Source organism: Nyctibius grandis, chromosome 3 (genome assembly GCF_013368605.1).
Source record: "Nyctibius grandis isolate bNycGra1 chromosome 3, bNycGra1.pri, whole genome shotgun sequence".
In the NCBI taxonomy this organism is placed as follows: domain Eukaryota; kingdom Metazoa; phylum Chordata; class Aves; order Nyctibiiformes; family Nyctibiidae; genus Nyctibius; species Nyctibius grandis.
The window spans coordinates 32,391,850-32,413,846 of record NC_090660.1 but is presented as its reverse complement, the minus strand read 5'-3'; the positions used below and the strand labels follow the sequence as shown (position 1 = coordinate 32,413,846).

At 42.1% G+C, this 21,997-nt stretch overlaps 1 protein-coding gene across 1 annotated transcript in view; it reads right to left on the bottom strand.

Annotated features, from left to right (window-relative positions):
• ABCA13 (ATP binding cassette subfamily A member 13) overlaps positions 1-21,997 on the bottom strand; it is a 209,456-nt gene that overhangs the window by 179,619 nt on the left and 7,840 nt on the right. Inside the window, exons 3-8 of the mRNA XM_068396499.1 lie at positions 21,181-21,304; positions 8,206-8,357; positions 7,311-7,339; positions 5,524-5,687; positions 1,628-1,743; positions 408-541 (exon numbers count right to left, since the gene is read on the bottom strand). Coding sequence (XP_068252600.1) covers positions 408-541; positions 1,628-1,743; positions 5,524-5,687; positions 7,311-7,339; positions 8,206-8,357; positions 21,181-21,304 — 719 coding nt within the window. The remainder of the gene's footprint in view (positions 1-407; positions 542-1,627; positions 1,744-5,523; positions 5,688-7,310; positions 7,340-8,205; positions 8,358-21,180; positions 21,305-21,997) is intronic.

The window sequence follows — 21,997 nt, the reverse complement described above, 5'->3', positions numbered from 1 at the left end:
GGCATTCTTTGTCCAGCAAACCAGATGAAAAATGTTACCTGCCAAATTAATCCAGGCAGCTTCCAATCTAGGATTTAGTTTAAAAGCTGAGTGGAGCAAACCCCAGAATTCTCTACAGGATTGGATAATAAACTCAGGACTTCGCCATACTCAGTGGTGACTTCAGAGAAGCATAAATTCATTAATGTACACAACTAGACCTATCAGCATCTTCATGTGCAGAAATCTCAGATGAAGCTAAACACATTTACTTTGATGGGAATGAAGCCAGGATATTTAGCAGTCTTGTAGCAGCTTCACAAATCTAAGATATGACTACAGCTTCTGTAAGGCACAAGAAATCCCTTCAGGATACAAATAAAATCAAAGATGAAAGAGAGGGACACTGAAATTTTCAAGTGATTTACCTTTGTTAATTGTGCTGTATAACTTAGCAGCTTCTCAACATGAAGATCATCAAAACCGAACCTAGATTCAAGTTCTGCTCTCACAGCATGTGGATTCCACAAAACATCCCCGAGAGAAAGATTATACTGAAAACCTGAAAGAAAGAAAACCTTCTGTTTACATCATTCCTGCTTTTTGTTCATGTTGTTTCCTGATGATTCATACTCGATGAGATCCAAGCACCATGCTCCCAGCTTTTTTTTTTTTTTTTTTTTAAGAAAACAGCATGTACCAGAACATCAGTTTCATTAGGATAAAATCCATGATTGCATTAGTAGTATGGCAAGGTTGGTTACTCTGATGGTATTCCAACAGTTGATACGGTAGTGGTGAGTACTGGCCCCTGTACAGTGATTGCCAGCAGACCCAGCAGGGTGCCATTCTGAACTGTGTGTCTAATTCTGCAAGTAGTCATGCAAATGTGTTTGTATGGGCTGTATATGAATCGTTGCTGAGAGTGGGAGCAGCAGGAGAAGACCAGAAGACCCAGGGAACTCAAGTTCACTGTCTGTGCAAGGGCTGCAGCGTATCACCTTTGTACCACTTCAGTTTTCATTTTGACAGCTGGAGTGGGATTTAGACTGCATATAATTCTTAGCCTGACCTTCCATGCAGAGCAGACGGCTGCACCTAAAATCTAATCATGTGCCACTGGACAGTTTGCCAATGAAACTTGTTCCTGACCTTTTCTTGAGGAGTTGCCCCGGGGCCAGCCTACCTTCTCCAATTAAACTCATCTCCCATACTCAAGCAGCAGATGGGGAAATGTAGCCCTTCAGCTGAGAGCAGAATTTATGATAATAGAAGAATGAAGCTTAAAGTAAAACAGCCATAATGCTTAGTATGCATGTCCAAAACAAGAGGCTATCCTATTAAATGGAAAAAATTGCCTTTTGTAGTGATTTAGTCTGTCTCCAAAATTCACCACTGAAAGATTATTCTAAACATGATATATTAGACCAACGTGCTTTGTTTATAAAATACTTGCCAGAGTCTGATGAAATTTAGTTGTTAGTATTTAAAAAACAGATCAATAAAGAAATGGGATAGCACTACAGCAATATAGTTCAATTCTTAGACCTTTTACATTAGGAATTTAGCAGAAGCTCAGTTACTGCTATCACATATTCCCAGCATGTTTACAAGGTACTTCAAAGAAAACCTGAAGAAAATTCCTTACCTTCTAAGCTCCTATCCTGTACTGATGCAGCAGTTAAATTCAGTGCTGTTTCCACCACTTCATAGAAGATTTGGCCCAATGGCATCATAGCTAAATCCTTCAATGATGCTAAGATACTGAAAGTGAAAAATAAAACAAAAATCAGGCTTTCTATACACCCAGAAAAACTGAAAGGGCTTGGTGGAAAAAGACGACATTCAAGCAATTGAATATTAAAATACTTTTTTTATTGTTGAAAAACTGATGTTTTGTCAAATTAGACTTTTCATAAAAAAAAGACAAGTTGAGATTTTACAGTTAGAGTTTAACTCAATTTTCATTAAGGAAATGTCTCCTAAGAGGACCAATGTCCTCTTTTAAAAAAAAAAAAAAGAGAGAAAGAGAGTTAAAAGTGAGAGCATAAATGAGAGTAGAACAACTACAAGCATTCTCCCAGTCATCCCTGCAACAAGGCAGGACGGACACAGAATACTTGTATTTTACTTCCACTCAATCTGCAGAGAGAAAAAACTTTTTTTTCAGACAGAACACTTACCCTCACAACAAATTGAACAAAGCACATTACAGAATGCACTGATAAAAATATATCTATTGAATTTCTTACAAGTCCCAGTCTCAGTCACCTCAGCTGTGAAACAAACTTCTTTCTTAACATAGCTGTAATTTATTACTTAAAGTCTATGTCAAATTTACCAGTTATTTCCTATAGAGTATTCCTTTGTTATTATGCAAATAAGAATCCAGTTTTGTTAGAGCGGATCAGCAGTTTTCAACATGTGCGACAGGAAGAAGAAACCCCCCCAAAAAACAACATAATTTAACTTCGCCAAGTAGGTGTGAAAAGTCTCTGTTAAGTACCTCTGGCAGACACAGCAAACATTGTACAGCCCAGGAAGGGGAAGAAGTTGTAAATTTAGGAACCTTTCTGCTGACTAAGTTCTGCCTGAGACAGGACCTCTAGAAATTTATGTTATTAATACCAGCCAGTAAAGAAGTGAGCATTGGTTTTTGTGGTTTGATTTCCAAATTGCATTAATTATGGCAAATTTGGTCATTCAAGGGTGCTAAAGTCTTAAAAAAAAACAAACAAAACCCAAATATAAACATCTGAGTCTCCTCTTATTAATCACTCCTGGGTTGATCCCAGCTGGCAGCCAAACACCTACACAGCTCCTCATTCACTCCCTTCTCCCACAGGACAGGAAGAAAATAAAAGGAAAGCAAGATGACTCATGGATCAAAATAAAGACAGTTTAACAGGTGAAGAAAAAGTTGTGCGTGCAAGCAAAGCAAAACAAGGAATTTATTCACTGCTTCCCATCAACAGTGATGCCCAGCCACTTCCTGGAAAGCAGAGTCTCAACATGCATAACAGAATATAACAGAACATCACAGAACATCACAGAATCAATCAGGTTGGAAGAGACCTCTGGGATCATTGAGTCCAACCGTTGCCCTGACACCACCATGTCAACTAGACCATGGCACTAAGTGCCATGTCCAGTCTTTTCTTAAACACATCCAGAGATGGTGACTCCACCACCTCCCTTGGCAGCCTGTTCCAATGTCTAATGACCCTTTCTGAGAACAAATTCTTCATAATGTCTAACCTGAACCTCCCCTGGCGAAGCTTGAGGCTATGTCCTCTTGTCCTATCGCTAGTTGCCCAGGAGAAGAGGCCAACTCCCACTCCACTACAACCTCCCTTCAGGTAGTTGTAGACTGCAATACGGTCACCTCTGAGCCTCCTCTTCTTCAGGCTAAACAACCCCAGCTCCCTCAGCCGTTCCTCATAGGTCAGACCCTCCAGACCCTTCACCACCTTGGTCGCCCTCCTCTGGACTCGCTCCAATACCTCAACATCTTTCTTGAAGTGCGGGGCCCAGAACTGGACACAGTATTCAGGGTGCGGCCTCACCAGTGCTGAGTACAGAGGGACGATCACTTCCCTAGACCGGCTGGCTACACTATTCCTAATAGAGGCCAGGATGCCATTGGCCTTCTTGGCCACCTGGGCACACTGCTGCCTCATGTTTAGCCGGCTGTCGATCAGCACCCCCAGGTCTCTTTCCGCCGGGCCGCTTTCTAACCACTCTTCCCCCAGCCAGGCATGGGGTTGTTGTGGCCGAAGTATAAGACCCGGCACTTGTTCTTGTTGAACCTCATGCCGTTGGTTTCGGCCCATCTATCTAACCTGTTCAGATCCCTCTGTAGGGCCTTCCTACCCTCCAGCAGATCGACACTGCCACCCAGCTTGGTGTCATCTGCAAATTTACTGAGGGTGCACTCAATCCCTACGTCTAGATCATCTATAAAGATATTGAACAGCACCGGCCCCAGAACTGAGCCCTGGGGAACATCGCTATTGACTGGCCGCCAGTTGGACCTTGCCCCATTCACCACCACTCTCTGGGCTCGGCCATCCAGCCAGTTTTTAACCCATCGAAGAGTCCACCCATCCAAGCCCTGGGCAGCCAGTTTGTCTAGGAGGATGCTGTGGGAGACAGTGTCGAATGCCTTACTGAAGTCTAGATAGACTACAACGGTTATGTGGAAAGACAAATGCCATAACCATGAACACTCTCCACTTTTGTCCCCTTCTTGCTCTGTCTGTGCTATAGGCTCAGAGTAGGGAAATCGCTGCTGAGATTATATTAAACAGATTAACAACTTGACCCAGCACAGCAGCGAGCGGTTACTGCTATCTTTGTTTACTGCTGCTGAAGAAGAAAACAATAACAATAAACTTACAATCACGTTGCTGTTTTACCTCAGGAACACTCAGACTCTGATAGTTTGCAAACCTTTCAGAAAAGACTTCTGCTTTTGGGATATAAGCACTACAAGCACAGCTAATACAGCTTTGCATGTTAATAGTTCAGAGAACAAGCTGGAATAAGGTTACAAATGACTCAGGCATAAAGGGGGGAGGGGAAATCAAGCCCCATCACAGCTGCAATCCACATATTGTAATCAAAAGAGATTTATTTCCCAGTTTCAAAAAAAATTATGCCATCATATCCTTCATATCTTTTTTATTACGAAAAAGACAGTGGGAAGCTAAAGGGTGACAGAATCAGCACAGTAATTTCCCATTCAAAGTCTTCGGGCCCCTGCCTCCTCATGGGGTAAGGCTGGTGAAGTTCATGGCCAGTCTTGCACAGGCAGCCAGGTTAAGTGGCCTCCTCTAGACTTATAAATACGTTTGATTTACTACAATGACAATTACCTATCAACCTGTTACAACCAACTACCTACTCTGGCAAATACGATTCTGACTTTTTCCTAACAATTCTCTTGTTTTACTGAAAATTCCTGTAGATACTTGTCTTAGTCTGTGCTTTTGATGCCATGCTTTCCTCTGAATCCAACCATCCTTTACCTGAGGCAGAAAACTTCCATATTCAGAATACAGTCTCTGTGGGTTTTTTCTTACTGCTTCATTTCTTGCAAGAGAAGAGCCAAAGTTATTTTGATAGCAAGAGGCTTGAGAAACAAAACGGAGTAATTTTCCTCATATTGATCAAGTGCTACATATATATTAAGTTGATTAAAATCCAAACTATTGTTTTCTTAAATTCATATGCAAATATGTCTTTCAAAGACTCCCAAAGCATATTACAAAGTTCAAAGCCATATTATGTGATGGGCTAATTTCAGCCATTGCGAACATGAAGGCTTGGAGGCTCCCAAGGAATCTCTGCTGAGTTTGACAGAGATGGAAAATAGTTATGAAGGAATCAGAATGGGTGAAAACTCCTACCACACCTCTATAAAAGCAGAATCTGGTAAACAGAAGAAAATTTCAGCCTCTTTACACTGATAAGGATGCTTATTTTATTAAGCAGCCAGTGAGAAGAACAAGAATTGCAGGTAAAATATGTAGAAGTACTTACTTTTGAATAACTTTTAGAAACTCTGCTATGGTACCAAACTCATCTTCTGTATAAATGCTGTTCGATTCAAGGCGAGGGAGTAAACGCAGAAGGTTCCAGAAATGTGGTTGCTTGTACAGGTTTTCTGCACTAGAAATCATTTCCTCCACTTCATTCAAATCCATCTTTATGTGAAGAAAACACATTTACATGCAACACTTGCATTAACAGAAAAAAAAATAGCAGGTGCCTATTATTTCCCCTACCCCACCCCTCTTGAATTTTAAACACTTTAAAATATTTTTTTCAAGCGGAAATGTACCTCTAGCTTTGGTAATTCACCACATCATCTTGGTGGTACTTTGAACTTGTAGCAGTTTTGTTTCAGATGTCTTTCTCTGCTCTGATGGAAAATGGAGCTGGGAGAAAAGCTAAGCAACCTCTTTCTGCTCAGAAGTGTAACTCTTTCCCAAAGAGGGATTATCTTTGAGATGTCAAACGCAAGGAGCTCTTTAGCCCTGCAATGAATTTCTAAGTCTAGGGTATAAAGACCAGGGGACTTCCAGGGACATGCCATCCTTGCCTCACAGCTCCTTGGGGGGGGTGGGTGAAATAATAATTGATAAGAATGGCTCTTTAAACATTAACTGATCGGGGTAAAACCACTTCTTTTATAGGACTACACTATCAGATGCCTATGCAAAACATAGGATCTATCATACTTGTTTGTTTTGCAGTCTTTTTTTCTCTAAATTAATGTTTCACTAGGGCTCTTTTGGATAACGGTAACATGAGTATAGCTTCTACAAAAAGAAGCTTGTGTATACAAGCTCTGTTACTAATAATGATAGGCTACTTTCAACTAAATATTTACTTAATGTTGACAAATACATTCTTTCTATTTTATATTCCATTCCTGAAATGAAATTTCATATTGATACAGCTCCTTTCAATCAAGTATCTCATGAGCAATTTAAAAATGTTACTATAAAAATGCCATCTAATTTCAAGCTATATATTGTAAATCTAGGTTTCATGAAGTAGCAGTTACAATCAATCAAATATGGAGAAAATTAATTTTAAAATATTTTTGAAGTGAAACCAGTGATCTGTGAAAGGTACAAAATTGACAGTAATGGAGATCCACTACTGTGCCCATTCAGCCTTTCTCTTTTTGTTGAGATTGCAAGGGTGAAAGACTTATGCATTAGGGACAGCACAAAGACCAAACTCATTTCAAATAAACTGCCAAAGTGATTCTGGAAGGAATTATGCTACATCTTGCAAATCTGTCTTCCTTCACCCCCACTTGAGTCTGCTTGCTATATATACTGGATCACAAATCGTAATTCAAAGTAATCGCATCCAAGCAAGAGCCTCATCTTTCCAATCTCCCTGCAGTCCTTTTTAAGTTTTGGGTTGGTTTTTTTGGGGTGTTTGGTTTTTTTCTTTTTTAACAATAAGTACACATTAGGGTAAGAGTTCCTTGCAAGACATTTTGTAATATGATTTTATACAACTACACAAGGTCTGGTAGATGCACTTTTAAATTTCTTCTAATGAACTATTAGCCTTCAAATAGCTGTGAATTTTAGCTACTAACAACCTAGACTGGTTTAAATCAGTAATCTAGAAACCACTGAACCTCTATCAAATTTACAAGACATCATTTTTTCCTTCAACAGCATACCAATTTTTTTTAAAGATAGTTTACTAAAACTTGACAGGATACAAATTCCTAACAATTATAATAAAGATGCCTCAAAATCCAGAACTGTAATTTAGAAATAGACTGTAAAAATACTTACAGTAAGAAAAGCAGTGATGTTATGGAGCCCTGTAAAATCAAATATTTTCCTTTACAGAAAGGCATTATTAACTTCAGAAGAATCAATTTTATAAGCAGTAGCAAGTATGACACAAAGGGCATTTCTACAGGAGTAAAGGCGTGTGAAACAAGTAATACCCTAGAAAGATAGTGAACCACTTGATTTTTTGTGCTTTCCAATATTTCTACTATTATTACAAAAAAACAATTTAAAAGAAATTGCTTACCATTCAGTTTTCAGTAAGGCAAGATCATCACATCAACACTAGATGAACGTACCAGCTCCTAGAAATCCAGGCACGAAAACGACTATTTTGCCTAAATCTTTCTACTCGTAAACTCAGCCAGAAAGGCAGGGTAGTAGTAGGTCTTAAATGCCCACCTGCTACAGCAGCAAGGCTGTGCAATATGGGTGGGAACAGAGCAGGAGCATCAGAACTTGGTGTTTCCCAAAAATCAGACTTGTTTGCCTCAAGGTCATCAGGTGTGAGCTACTGAGGTTTTTCCATCCCTGTACTCTCTAGTACAACAGAAAAACCTGGGGAGAAATACTTAAATCCTGATAAGTTACTTTTGAATGCATGCTAGACGCAGTAACCATGTACTCAGATTATTAATCCTTACCTTTAAACCTTTCCCCTCACAGTATATTGTTAACTATCAAGTAGTAAAACAAGGGCACAGTTTTAGAAAGCTAAGTGTTTTTCTGATAATTTTATGATGGCCACAGTAATAGTAATCATAGAAGTGGCTTTTTTCAGATCAGCTAAAGTTTTAGTTTGTTCATTTTGTTTTTAAGATAAGTGTTCCTTTGTTTGATGGTTATTGCTACCTGATAGACAAAGCAATTCATTATTAGAAAGATCACAGCTTACCTGAGAACTTTGAGTTTTCCTCCCACAGCTTTTCTAAAGCCATGGTTTTCTCTGTGGTCTCAATAAATCCCCTTGCAAGTTCTTCTATCTCTTTCATGAAGTCTAGATCAGGTCCTGTGAAGCTCTCTGGACCACTTTGGATGCCTGAAGTACTTTTTCACAGAAAGAAATGGGATAGAGGAGGTAAACTGGAAGCAAGTAGCTGAAAAATGTGTAGGTACTCACAGCAGTATTCTGATCTTTTAAAAAAAAACCATTATGCATTTACACAACTTTTATTTAGTTCAGTTCATTAACGTGCAGTTGCAGCACTGAGTTTCAAAACCTCAGGAAAGAGGGCAATGAAAAATTGCTGAGCTGGATCAGCTCACCTATGCCAGTAACCCAATTCTGGCAGCAGCTAAAGACAGACACACCCAAAGAAGTCTTTGATGTTTCCGAATACAGAGTGTATTCAGAAACATGAGTCCAGGTGATGGTTTTTTGATGGCCTGTACCCTGAAGTTCAAGCTTTGCTATCACATCTAAGGCAACATGCTGCAACCAGAACAGGTAAGTTGGTCAATGTCACCAAATGAAATACAAGTAAGTCCCTCTTTCTGGACCCTGAAGAAAGTTGGTGCTTCCTCTTTAGTTAGTTTACTAAGCAACAGAACTACGATAACAATTCTACTGCCTTAACAAAAAAGCATCCACACTAACAAACATAAGCTGATTCCAGAAGACGTGCTCCTCAAGGTACCCTTCTACTTGAAAGCGAGAAGAATCACAGAATCACAGAATTGTCTTGGTTGGAAAGGACCTTTAAGATCATTGAGTCCAACCTTTAACCTAACACTACCAAGTCAACAACTAAACAATAGCCCTAAACAATATCCCTAAGCACTACATCTACTCGTCTTTTAAATACCTCCAGGGATGGTGACTTCCCTGGGCAGCCTGTTCCAATGATTGATCACCTTGTCAGAGAAGGAGATCAGATTAGTCAAGCAGGACCCGCCTTTCATAAACCCATGTTGACTGGGCCTGATCGCCTGGTTGTCCTGTACATGCCCTGTGATAGCACTCAAGATGTATCTGGCTACATATTTTTTCCATATGCTGACTCACACACAAAAAGTGTCTGTTGTTAGGAAAACCTATACAGTTTGCATTTGGGATATGACAGCTTGTTTTTTTCAAATACATGCAACGACCTATAAAAATAGTATCCTATTATGACTACTGGGTTTCCCTTAATTTTAGCTTACAGCTAAACCCCTGGTACATGTTATCTCTGTAACTCTATCATACTACCATCTGGTGGCTACTCAATAGCATAACAATTTTCTAACAATACTTCAAAGATTAAATCAGAAGTCAGTGTCATTTAAATATCTCTTTACAGGACAAAATTACTTAAACTCTGCTAAAGCACCATAAACAATGAAAAAAATCATCTTTAGCATTTTACTAGGCAATTGAATTCTGTTTTATCTTATAGGAAGTTCAAATTATCTTAAGAGTGAAATCCTGTGTGGCAAAAATATTGCTATTTTTCATTACAAGCACAATTAACTGTCACATAAGCCCACTTACAAAAACATAAAGAGTTACATTCCTTTCTTGTCAAACTTGGATGTGAATGCTAGTTTTCAGCACAATTCTTACTTACTGGTAATGAAAAACCTAATGAGAGAGATTCACAAACCAAAGTAAAAACATCAGCCACTACTTTCTGATTCTCTCATTTCTCTTTCTCTCCCTCCCTGATCCTTGTTTGTTCAGACACCCACAGAGCTGTCTGCAACTTGAGACTAAGGGATGAGGAGAAAATTTAATCTTAATCAAGTTCTTGATTGTTCAGTGCAGTTTATTTTGATCCCAAGTTGGCTGACAGCTAGTAGGATTTTGGAAAACTCTTTCACCAGCTTCAAATTTCAATGGATTAAAGGCAGAACAATTCCTCACCACATTTTTTTCCTTTTAAATGGACTTTTAAAAAGCAGGTCTCTGTTGTTCAGAAGGTGGCTTCTAGGGTGATTAATAGCTGCATTTTAGCTATTGCTTTTGAAAACTACCACATAGATTCCAACATTACTAACACACCTACTGCCTGAAATTTCAGACAACTAGAAACACTGGTATTTGGCACAGAACAAAAACACTAACTACACACTGAAAACTTTCTAGCACTGTGCTTTTTGAGCATGAACAAGTGGCGAGCGCTTGACCAGAATAACCGCCACCACATTGGTTAAAACACAAATCGAGTCAGAAATTTTAAAAAACAATACTCTAGCTCAGTTTCCACATGATTTTCCACATATTTTTTTTTCAAAATACTTGCTGAACTTTAAATTGACAACTAAACTCACAAAACAAGGTCACTTAAAATAATCACAAGTATACAGAGAATCACAGAATCATAGGATGTCCTGAGCTGGAAGGGACCCAACAAGGATCGTCGAGTCCAACTCCTGTCCCAGCATAGGACAGCCCCAGAATTCACACCATGTGTCTGAGGGCATTGTCCAAATGCTTCTTGAATGCTGTCAGGCTTGGCGCCGTGACTGCTTCCCCAGGAAGCCTGTTCCAGTGCTCCTCCACCCTCTGGGTGAAGAACCTTTTCCTAATATCCAACCTAAACCTCCCCTGGCATATCTTCCTGCCGTTCCCTCGAGTTCTGTCACTGGTTGCCAGGGTGAAGAGGTCAATGCCTACTCCTCCACTCCCCCTTGTGAGGAAGTTGTAGACTGCAATGAGGTCTACGCAATGAGAAGTGGAGCATAAGGGCAGTATTTCAACCCATGTTGTTTTTCCTCCATCCTAGACGTAAGCCTGGCATCCCCGTGTACAAATCTCCCTGTTTTAGAAGCACTGCAAACAATAATGCTCTGGAGAAAAAGGACACTTTGCTCACATGGCAGCATACGGCTGGGCTCGACGCTGCCTCCAGGGCTGCTGGTGCTGCCTGTCCTCCTTGCCAGCAGCAGGTTGCACAGATAACAGTGACAAGGGGAGTCAGTAACTCCGTCTCCTCTACCCCCATCGCTGCCTCTGCTGCTCCTTGGATCTGCAAAGCTAGGCTTGATAAAGAGCAGGGGAACAAAAACCAACCCTCTTGGCATCTACTTTTATGTGCTATAGCCACCTGTTTGATATATAGCAGAAGCACACCAGATAACACAGGCTGAATCATGTGCATATTAATCACTTCTGTTAATTTGAATCTCTTGTGAGTAAACCCAGCCCAGAAACCATTCAGCCTGCTTAGTCCTCCTGCTCTGCCCCTTGCCTGAGCAGGACAGTAAGCTCAGCTGGGCTGTCCCTTCAGTGTCTCCAAGCTCGAGGACTGGGGAGACAAGCCACTGCCCTGTGAGGCGTCCCACAGAGTACATGGCACTGGGGAAGATACACAGACTAGAAACATTAAAGAAAATAGCTGGAAGCACCTGGAGCACGGTGGCTCTCAAGAGCTCCAGGAAGAAGCGCAGAGAAAAGCAAGTTGATGGTGAAACTGGAGAGGGAGCTGGGAAACAGTAGGGGGATGTAGATATTTAGGGTATGTAGGGAAGGCGAGTGCCCTCCTTGCCTACCTTGCCTCCACAGGTGCCTCTGAGCAATAGATATGAAGCCCTAGTGGAATACAGCCGGTCCAACGGGGATGTGGTGGAGAGGCAACCTATATCAGAGGTCCCACCACAGTCAGAAAAACCTGACGGGCGTATAGCTACCTCCTCCACAAGGAAGAAGAGAAGAGTTTTAGTGGTTGGAGACTCCTTCCTAAAGGGATCTGAGGGCCCAATATGCAGAGCTGACCCCCATCACAGGGAGGTCTGCAGCCTGCCTGGAGCCCGAATCAGGGATATCACCAGGCAACTCCCCAACCTGGTGAAGGCCACAGACTACTACCCCCTGCTGATCTTCCAGACAGGTGGGGAAGAAGCTGCATCCCGTAGTCTGAGGGGGATGAAGAAAGACTACAAGGCCCTAGGACGGTTGGTGAAAGAGTCTGGGGCACAAGTTGTTTTCTCCTCCCTCCTTCCATTTTCAGGTGATGACGTGGGATGGAATAGTAGGATTCTCTCTATTAACGCCTGGCTACGAGACTGGTGCTACAGGCAGGGCTTTGGGTTCTTTGATAATGGCTGGTTTTATAAGACAACAGGCGTGACAGTGATACATGGGAAAGGTTTATGTCGTAGGGGCAAAAGGGTTTTGGGACAGGAATTAGCAGGGCTCATTCGGAGAGCTTTAAACTAGATTCGAAGGGGGATGGGGTGGTAGCTGGGCTTGCACCACTGGGGCAATGCTCTAGTGTTGAGGTAGACCAGGAGGCCCCCCATCCCCCTGGGGTGAAATCAGGGGGTGAATCTGGGATGAAATCGGTGTGCCCAGCTCGCTCCCTGAAATGCCTGTACACCAATGCACGCAGCATGGGGAATAAGCAGGAGGAGTTAGAAATCCGTGTTCGGTCGGGGGGCTATGATCTAGTGGCAATTACAGAGACTTGGTGGGACGCCTCGCATGACTGGCATGTGGTCATGGATGGCTATGTCCTGTTCAGGAAAGACAGGCCGCTAAGGAGAGGTGGTGGAGTTGCTCTTTATGTGAGTGAGCAGCTAGAATGTATTGAGTTCTGTCTAGGGGCGGATCAGGAGCGAGTTGAGAGTTTGTGGGTGCGAATTAAGGGGCAGGCTGGCAGGGGTGATACTGTTGTGGGTGTCTATTACAGGCCACCGGATCAGGATGAGGAGGGTGACGAGGCCTTCTACAGGCAGCTGAGAGCAGTCTCTCAATTACAGGGCCTGGTTGTTGTGGGGGATTTCAACTACCCTGATATTTGCTGGGAGGCCTACTCAGCCAGCCATCCTCAGTCCAGGAGGTTCCTCCAGTGCATTGATGATAACTTTCTGATGCAAATGGTGGATGAGCCAACTAGGAGAGGAGCGCTGCTGGATCTGATCCTCACTAACAAGGAGGGTCTGGTTGAAGAGGTGAAGGTTGAGGGCAGCCTTGGTTGTAGCGACCATGAGATGGTAGAGTTCAGGATCTCATGTGGCAGGAACAGAATAGCTAGCAGAATCACAACCCTGAACTTCAGGAGGGCCAACTTTGGCCTTTTCAAGCAATTGCTAGGGGAAATCCCATGGGACAGGGTACTAGAAGGTAAGGGGGCCCAAGATAGTTGGTTAGCGTTCAAGGACTGCTTCTTCCGAGCTCAAGATCAGAGCATCCCAACAGGTAGGAAGTCAAGGAAGGGTACCAGGAGACCTGCATGGTTGAACAGGGAACTGCTGGGCAAACTCAAGTGGAAGAAGAAGGTGTACAGATCGTAGAAGGAGGGGCTGACCACTTGGGAGGAATATAAGTCTGTTGTCAGAGGATGTAGGGAGGCAACTAGGAAAGCTAAGGCCTCCTTGGAATTAAATCTTGCAAGAGAGGTCAAGGACAACAGAAAGGGCTTCTTCAAATACATTGCAGGTAAAGCCAACACTAGAGGCAATGTAGGCCCACTGATGAATGAGGTGGGGGTCCTGGAGACAGAGGATAAAAAGAAGGCGGAGTTACTGAATGCCTTCTTTGCCTCTGTCTATACTGTTGGAGGCTGTCCTGAGGAGCCCTGGACCCCTGAGGCCTCAGAAGAAGTCAGGTTAGAGGAGGAATCTGTCTTGGTTGATGAGCGCTGGGTCAGGGACCAATTAAGCAACCTGGATGTCCATAAATCCATGGGCCCTGATGGGATGCACCCGCGGGTGCTGAGGGAGCTGGAGGAAGTCATTGCTAGGCCACTCTCCATCATCTTTGCTAAGTCATGGGCAACAGGAGAGGTGCCTGAGGACTGGAGGAAAGCGAATGTCACTCCAGTCTTCAAAAAGGGCAGGAAGGAGGACCCGGGTAACTATAGACCAGTCAGCCTCACCTCCATCCCTGGAAAGGTGATGGAACAACTTGTTCTTGGTGCTGTCTCTAGGCACATCAAGGATAGGGGGATCATTAGGGGCACTCAGCATGGCTTCACCAAGGGGAAGTCTTGCTCAACCAACTTGATAGCCTTTTATGAGGATGTTACCCGGTGGATAGATGATGGTAAAGCTGTGGATGTGGTCTATCTCAATTTCAGTAAAGCGTTTGACACGGTCTCCCACAGCATCCTCGCAGCTAAACTGGGGAAGTGTGGTCTGGATGATCGGGTAGTGAGGTGGATTGTAAACTGGCTGAAGGAAAGAAGCCAGAGAGTAGTGGTCAGCGGGACAGAGTCCAGTTGGAGGTCTGTGTCTAGCGGAGTTCCGCAAGGGTCGGTTCTGGGACCAGTTCTATTCAATATATTCATTAATGACTTGGATGAGGGATTAGAGTGCGCTGTCAGCAAGTTCGCTGATGACACAAAACTGGGAGGAGTGGCTGAGATGCCGGAAGGCTGTGCAGCCATTCAGAGAGACCTGGACAGGCTGGAGAGTTGGGCGGGGAGAAATTTAATGAAATATAACAAGGGCAAGTGTAGAGTCCTGCATCTGGGCAAGAACAACCCCATGTACCAGTACAAGTTGGGGACAGAGCTGTTGGAGAGCAGTGTAGGGGAAAGGGACCTGGGGGTCCTAGTGGACAACAGGATGACCATGAGCCAGCAGTGTGCCCTTGTGGCCAAGAAGGCCAATGGCATCCTGGGCTGTATTAGAAGGGGTGTGGTCAGCAGGTCAAGAGAGGTTCTCCTCCCCCTCTACTCTGCCCTGGTGAGGCCGCATCTGGAGTATTGTGTCCAGTTCTGGGCCCCTCAGTTCAAGAAGGACAGGGAACTGCTAGAGAGAGTCCAGCGCAGAGCCACGAAGATGATTAAGGGAGTGGAACATCTCCCTTATGAGGAGAGGCTGAGGGAGCTGGGTCTCTTTAGCTTAGAGAAGAGGAGACTGAGGGGTGACCTCATTAATGTTTATAAATATGTAAAGGGCAAGTGTCAAGAGGATGGAGCCAGGCTCTTCTCAGTGACATCCCTTGACAGGACAAGGGGCAATGGGTGCAAGCTGGAGCACAGGAGGTTCCACTTAAATTTGAGGAAAAACTTCTTTACTGTAAGGGTGACTGAACACTGGAACAGGCTGCCCAGAGAGGTTGTGGAGTCTCCTTCTCTGGAGACATTCAAAACCCGCCTGGACGCGTTCCTGTGTGATATGGTCTAGGCAATCCTGCCCCGGCAGGGGGATTGGACTAGATGATCTTTCGAGGTCCCTTCCAATCCCTAACATTCTGTGATTCTGTGTGATTCTGTGATTCTGTGATTCTGTATGGAAGAAGGACCAAAACCCAGGCATACAGCCATCTATCACAGAAGAGAAGGTGGCACGTGCAACCTGAAAAACTCACAGGAACGCCACACACCCAAGCATAAGCCTCTGAGCAGGACAAGAACAGCCGTTCAGACGTGCTGTTTCTGAACTATTAGCTTTATGGGGATTTCCAGGGCTGAAGCGGTCAGCCAGCTGCCACTCATGCCCTTCTTTTGTCATTCCACAACCCTTCCTCTGGTTACTCTTGGAGCTGAGTGCAACCTCCTTTGCAAGAGGAAGTGGCAACTGGCACGATATTAGTTATCAGGCTCAGTTTTATGAAACAGATTAAAATATTAAAGAGGTTCTATTTGCTGAATATCCATGCTAAGTTTTAAAGGATTTTATATATTTTCGAAGTGGTAATAGGGGACCATATTTATCTTCTAATAAGAATGCTATGAGATACTACCAGTTTCTTAATTCAGCACAAGTAATACAAAATTGCAGGAAGATGTTATCGTCTTGCCAAAAAGATAAGAAACTAGATTTCAAAACCATCTGCAGGGACAGCCAAGACAAGCAATTTTCAGACAGTGTGCCAAAAAAAATATTTGATTGCTGTACTGCTACTCTCTCTAAGAGCCTTCAATGTGTGCTTTCTGGAGCAGAAGGCAACATTAACTTACTTGTGTATGTGTAAAGGAAGTCAACAGCAGCAGCTGCTAGGAACACTAAAGAGGAGAAGCAAGGGATGACAAAAAGGATAGAAGGAGGAAGCCAGTAATTTGTAGACAAGGACACATATAATTAGAACTGGGATGTTAGAAGGAGGCGGGGGGGTGGGGGTGTATATGTATATATATACACATACATATGTAATTTCATTATCATCCATGGTAACTCCTCCCTTAATTGTGCATTTCCAGAAATACTTGCATGAGGGGACAGAAATCAAACTAAAGACATACATTCATACGAGTTTTGACCCTGACAAAACACTGCGAAAGAGCAAAAAGACTCTACATCTCTTTGAGCATGTAAAAGGAACTGGCATTTCCTAAAGCCATGACTCAGAAACACTAATTCTGTCCAAATTACCCAGTTATTCAGGATAACAATAAGAACATTTCAGAGTTCATCTGAGATCTCAGCTATGATGTGCAACGCCATTTAGACTGGTGATTTTCATAAGCCTCTCAGCAAACTCTTGTCTGAACCTCACCCCTGTCACCACATTAAAAATTTCTCTCTGATATTGCAAAGCCGCAGCTGTGCTGGCTCCTGTTCTGCACTATCTCAGGACAGCCTGGAGACATGACATCTCCATCAACACCAATACACATGCTGGACAATAGTCTACTGTGTGTCTGTCACAGAAAGATCTTTCCCCTGCATGTTACATACTATTAAACCCTTCTAAAATGCAATGGACAAAAAAAATAAAAAGAACCAAAGAAGTGATGTTCTTAACTGGCTATAAAATGGAGAAAACTCATGCTCCAAATTCCTTTTCTCCCCAATTCTCTGACAATCTATAAGCAAGATCACAAAAATCGCTTAGGTTTCTGTTTTCCAACTACATAGCACAAGAGTACAAAAGCTGGCCCAGACCACACAGGATTACTATTCCAATAAGTTGCTGCAGACATACAGCTATCTTGCAGAATTATTTCTTTTTTCCATTTAAAGATACACATCATTAAAGAAAAATTTGACCCTCTAAGCAATTCTTGTGCAAGTGTTACCAGTGTCGCTTAGACCTGCCTTGATTTTGTTTTTCCACACCTGCTCTTGTACATGAGCTCTTCTGATATTACTCCACAAGAGAACCACAGAGGCCCAGGTATCAATAAAACCAGTAACAAGAAAGGGACTAGCATGAGTGGGGCTGCTCCATGACGGGGTGCCAAGCAAGGAGCTGAGGTGACCCTGGAGGAAGCCATGCCCTCACCAATGGGGCACTGTCCCCCAGGATCTTAGCCAGCAGGCAGACCTGGGGGTAGGTCACAGGCTCCAGCAACAGCCCCAAAGGGCAGGATGAGTCCAGGAGTCCAGTCAGGTGCAAAAGGAGACAGAGCTACCACATGGGTCCCAGGGATCTGTCCAGGAGAAGATGCCAGAGACAGACCTGAAGCTCCAACACATCTACAGGATAGGGCTGCTCAGGCTGCTACTACTTGTAGATAAATAAAGAGAAATAAACTAATGTGCTTAGAAATAACATTTTAGAGTCTTGTTTTCATGATCTTTGTAATTCTAAGTCCAAGAAAACCTAAGCTTAATTTTCTTTTAGGTATTGAGAAGTCTATCAAACATAGATCTAGGAGTCAGCTGCGAGGGCAAATCCCACCACATTCTGCAAGATTAGCAGTGGAACTAAGAGTACTGGGAACACGTTATGTTTCCATGCACATGCACTCTCATTTGTGGGTGTGGGTGTAAGGCCATAGGACACTGTGCTGCATGGTTTTTATCTTATTTGCAGGTTCTCAATTTTACTCTGTGCTTCATTAAGATGAGGTGCGGGGTGGAACATTCAGGAAAGAGCAGGGAAAAATGTCCTTTGCCATGGGAGCTCCTAAATATACCTCCTAAATATTTCCTTACTCCTCTGTTCTGAAATATTGCTGGATGTAACAGGCTAGGGAATCACATCAAAGAGCTGCAAGCCAGCAGCTTTTGCAGCAGCTGAAGAGAGGAGCAAGGAGCAAAGCCTCCGAGCTGTTGAAAAATTGATGTTTTCCGAGGCATCACAGGAGGTGGCAGATTTTGCTGCAAATCAAAGTTAATGAGGTAGTTGTAGCCTTCGCCTGGCTTATCTTCTGAGGATGTTACCTGGGAGGATGGTGCCACATCTGTGAGGGCATGCCTGCACCAGGATGACTTCAGCCCCTGGGTCAGCCCCACTTAGGCTGCTCACTGACAAATAGTTATCTGGGTGGTTTACGGCTTTCATTGTGGAGGTTCCAACGGAAGTCATAGAATTACTTTTTCCAAAAGATAACAACTATATTTCATACTGATAGCACTGATGTGGTACTTACTGTGAAAACAAATGGGTTAAGTGTCCATGCAAACTATGCACAGCCTTTGATTTACCCTTAATAAACAAAAATGTCCCTGAAAATTATCATAAAGAACTACCTATGGTTTGATATATATCCTCAAAGGGAAGATAATTGGTATTACTATTCCTGTGCCACCCCTTCTCTCCAGTCAACACAGGGACATTGTAGGATTCAGTTATGTTTGGCTGATCAAGCTGGCAGCCTGTATTCCTAAGGCTGTTGGCAGACAGCATAAGTCAGAAGAGCCCTGAGGTTGATTTAATTTATACTGATGGATGTGCTGGAACAGTCTGACCTCAGAATGAACTTCATCCTACCTTTTTACCCCTTTTCCTTACCTAGACATATGCTACTCAGTGTAGCCTATTGAGTGTATAAATATGCATACCTGCATGCATTTTATTTTTCAGTTGAAAAAATGAAAGCCACTGAATAATTTCTCCAGTTCTTAAGTAGGTCTAAGACTGCCTCCAGGAAATTCTTTCCTGCTTTTCTTTTGAGCTGAAATATAATTTGGGCAGTTCAGTCAAAGCAGTGTAAATAATCATGCAGAGCAGTCAATATAGTTCATAGTTTCTAAAAGTTTAACACACTTAGATGGCATCTGGACTAGTGATATAAATAAATATTATCCTTTTAGGAAACAATTTTTTAAAAAGTCAACAGCTATTTTAACTCTATAACCCGCTCATATAGTATTGCCACTGCAAGTAACAGGCTACAGGCTTTGTATTGAATTTACAAGACCATGGCACAGAGGCTTGCCACCTTTGCTTTGTCTGAACTTGTTTTAATGTGCCTGCACTTTTGTTTTTGACTTGGTTTAGTTTTAAATTTTTTTTTTCCTGGCCAGATGACTATGGCTATTTGCTTTACTTTCACTTGTCATGGTATAATACCACCACAGTCTTATACAGTTAGTAGTAGCAAGTGATCATTCAGCGCCAAATGAGATATTTACTATTAACATAGCAAAGCAGTGCAGAGGAACACAGGCCCAGTGTAATAGTAGAGGTCTTGAGAAGTGGAGACACGGGAAGCACTGTACTGGAATACAGGTGCAGGATGATAAGAGATGGGGCACAGGCTGGCACTGAGGGCCCCATGGCTATAAACAGCTCACCAGTGGCCAGTTAAAATGCAGAACTATAGCCAGACAAAGCCAATTTACAAGTGTCAAGAAAAAAGAACAGGTACCTCACATATGTAAAAGATACCATATACATTCAGATGTACCATATAAATTCAGAGGTATCATAGAGCTGCAGACCAATGAAGAAAAATCAAGGTAAAAAAAAACCACATTGGCAAACATAAGTGACCTCAAGTCCACCCTGAGTGAAAAACGAGCCATCAATACCACATGCCTCCAGGTAAAGGGCTCCAGATCATGACTTGCCATAACAACTCCACCACCATCAGACCACAGCCACTGACCTTGTGATGAGAGCAGCAGCGGAAAGGAGAGCATAACCCCACGGAAAGGAGTAGAAACTAAGTGGTTGTGTAACAGTTTTAACTGTATTATTATTGTTATTATTAGGAGAATTTTTGTTTAGGGATATTGCTGTAACACTGTTATTTCTGTATATAAAAGTTACATTTTTAATTCTACTAATAAATTATTGTTTTATGTAAAAAGTGTTTGCCCATAAACTAGATTTACTTTGCACGGTCTTAGGCTCAATCAACAGCTCTCTACGTAATATAACTACTAGAACAGACTGTCTAGATCAACCAGTAAGGATTATGGCCTATTACTGTGATACTGAAGCTTTCCAATTTGCTGCATGCTGAATTTATTGCTATCTATAAACTCCTACAATAATAAACCATAAAAACCTGATGCTGTTACACACTTACCTGGCTCAAAACTCTAAGATCTTTTTTGGTAGATAATCTCAATTTTCTGAGAATAAACATACATATATACACACATATATTCTGACTAGCTCACCTTAATTTGCCTTGTTATTATATATTTTTCAATACTTATGACTACATCCTTCAGCTAATCTGCATAAGTGTTTTTGGATCTCAATGCTTTTCAACACTTTGAAGTAGATGAAATTGCTACATTTCTTAAAGAAAAAGGGCAAGTTCATCTTTTTTCTTTCTGCATTCTGGGATCCTGTGACAAGGCCCTCTTACAGACTACTTTTTTAAGTTTTTTTATACAGAGCTTCTGCTATTCCTTTTTGGCTCTTTGTGGGTCTTCTTACTCAAGAGTTATCCTTGTTTTGCTTTTCTGTTTCCTTCTCCCACCATATATGCTCCCAAACTACTCAAAGTTTAAATCCATATATGATATACTTCTTGTTGCTCAACCTCACCCTCACAGAATAAGAGACTTTCTAGTGAAGGATAAAAGTATGCTCTCACATGGCAGCAGTGAAGGACAGGAATATCACAAGGTACCTCTTCAGTTTTCCCCAAAACCAGTTTTTAGTGTCAAATAACAGCATGAAACACCATGAAAGGCAAAGAAAAATTAGGAAGAGGCCCTACATCTTTTGTATTTATAAGGACACTGAAGGAAACTTTTAGTACAGAGTAATGAAGCTCCTATTCTACCTATCAACAAAACAATAGGAATCTTTGCTGTGGAAAAAGATGCACTGTGATACTGACAGCTCTGTCAAATTTGTATATCTTACCGTAAACGGTTGGTTTTCTGTGTCGTGTAACTCGTATTCTTGCATCTTGAACCAACATTACAGAAAAGAGCCCGCATGAAAGGATAAAGGCCCTGACTTGGCAAATCCCGAGCTTCTAAGTAACCTAAAACCAAACAGCAGAATTAAAACCAGTAACATTGCAGTTATAAACCTATACCATCACATTGTCTTCCCTTCTCCTAGAAAGTGGCTTTGTCACCTGTGAACAGTGAAGTTGTATCAATAGCAGGTGTTCCATTTAAGAACAACTAACTTACCACAGAAAATGGATAACTTCTGTGACAGACTATGACAACAGGATAACATTCAAGAGAACTCTTTGGAAAGCTGATTTTCACAGTCATAATGCCATTGCAACATCACAGGCTTGCTAGCTTCTCTGCGCAAAATGACTTGTGACCTAGATTAAAATATAGAGTTTTTCACAAAGTAGTATTTTGTCTTTTATCCCATGAGGCTTTCATGAGATGATGGAACTGGTATTCAACAATGTCTGAATTTACTTCCATCAAGACAGTCTAAACAGCAACTTTTCCATATTCTCTGAGAATTTAACCCTTAAAATATAAAGCAACTTCTTGCTTATTTTGAAACATAAGGAAGAGCTTTAGGGTTCCTATTTAATTTAATTTCTTTGTTTAAAACAGCTAAAATGGAGAAAGTGAGGGTCATTCCCCCCTTCCTCTGGATAACCTTCTTTTGGCAGCCATTACCTCAAAATCCAGGGAATAACATGAGAAGTAGACGAGAAAGCTAGCATTTGGGCTAGCACTCTTACTGAATATTCAGAATTGAA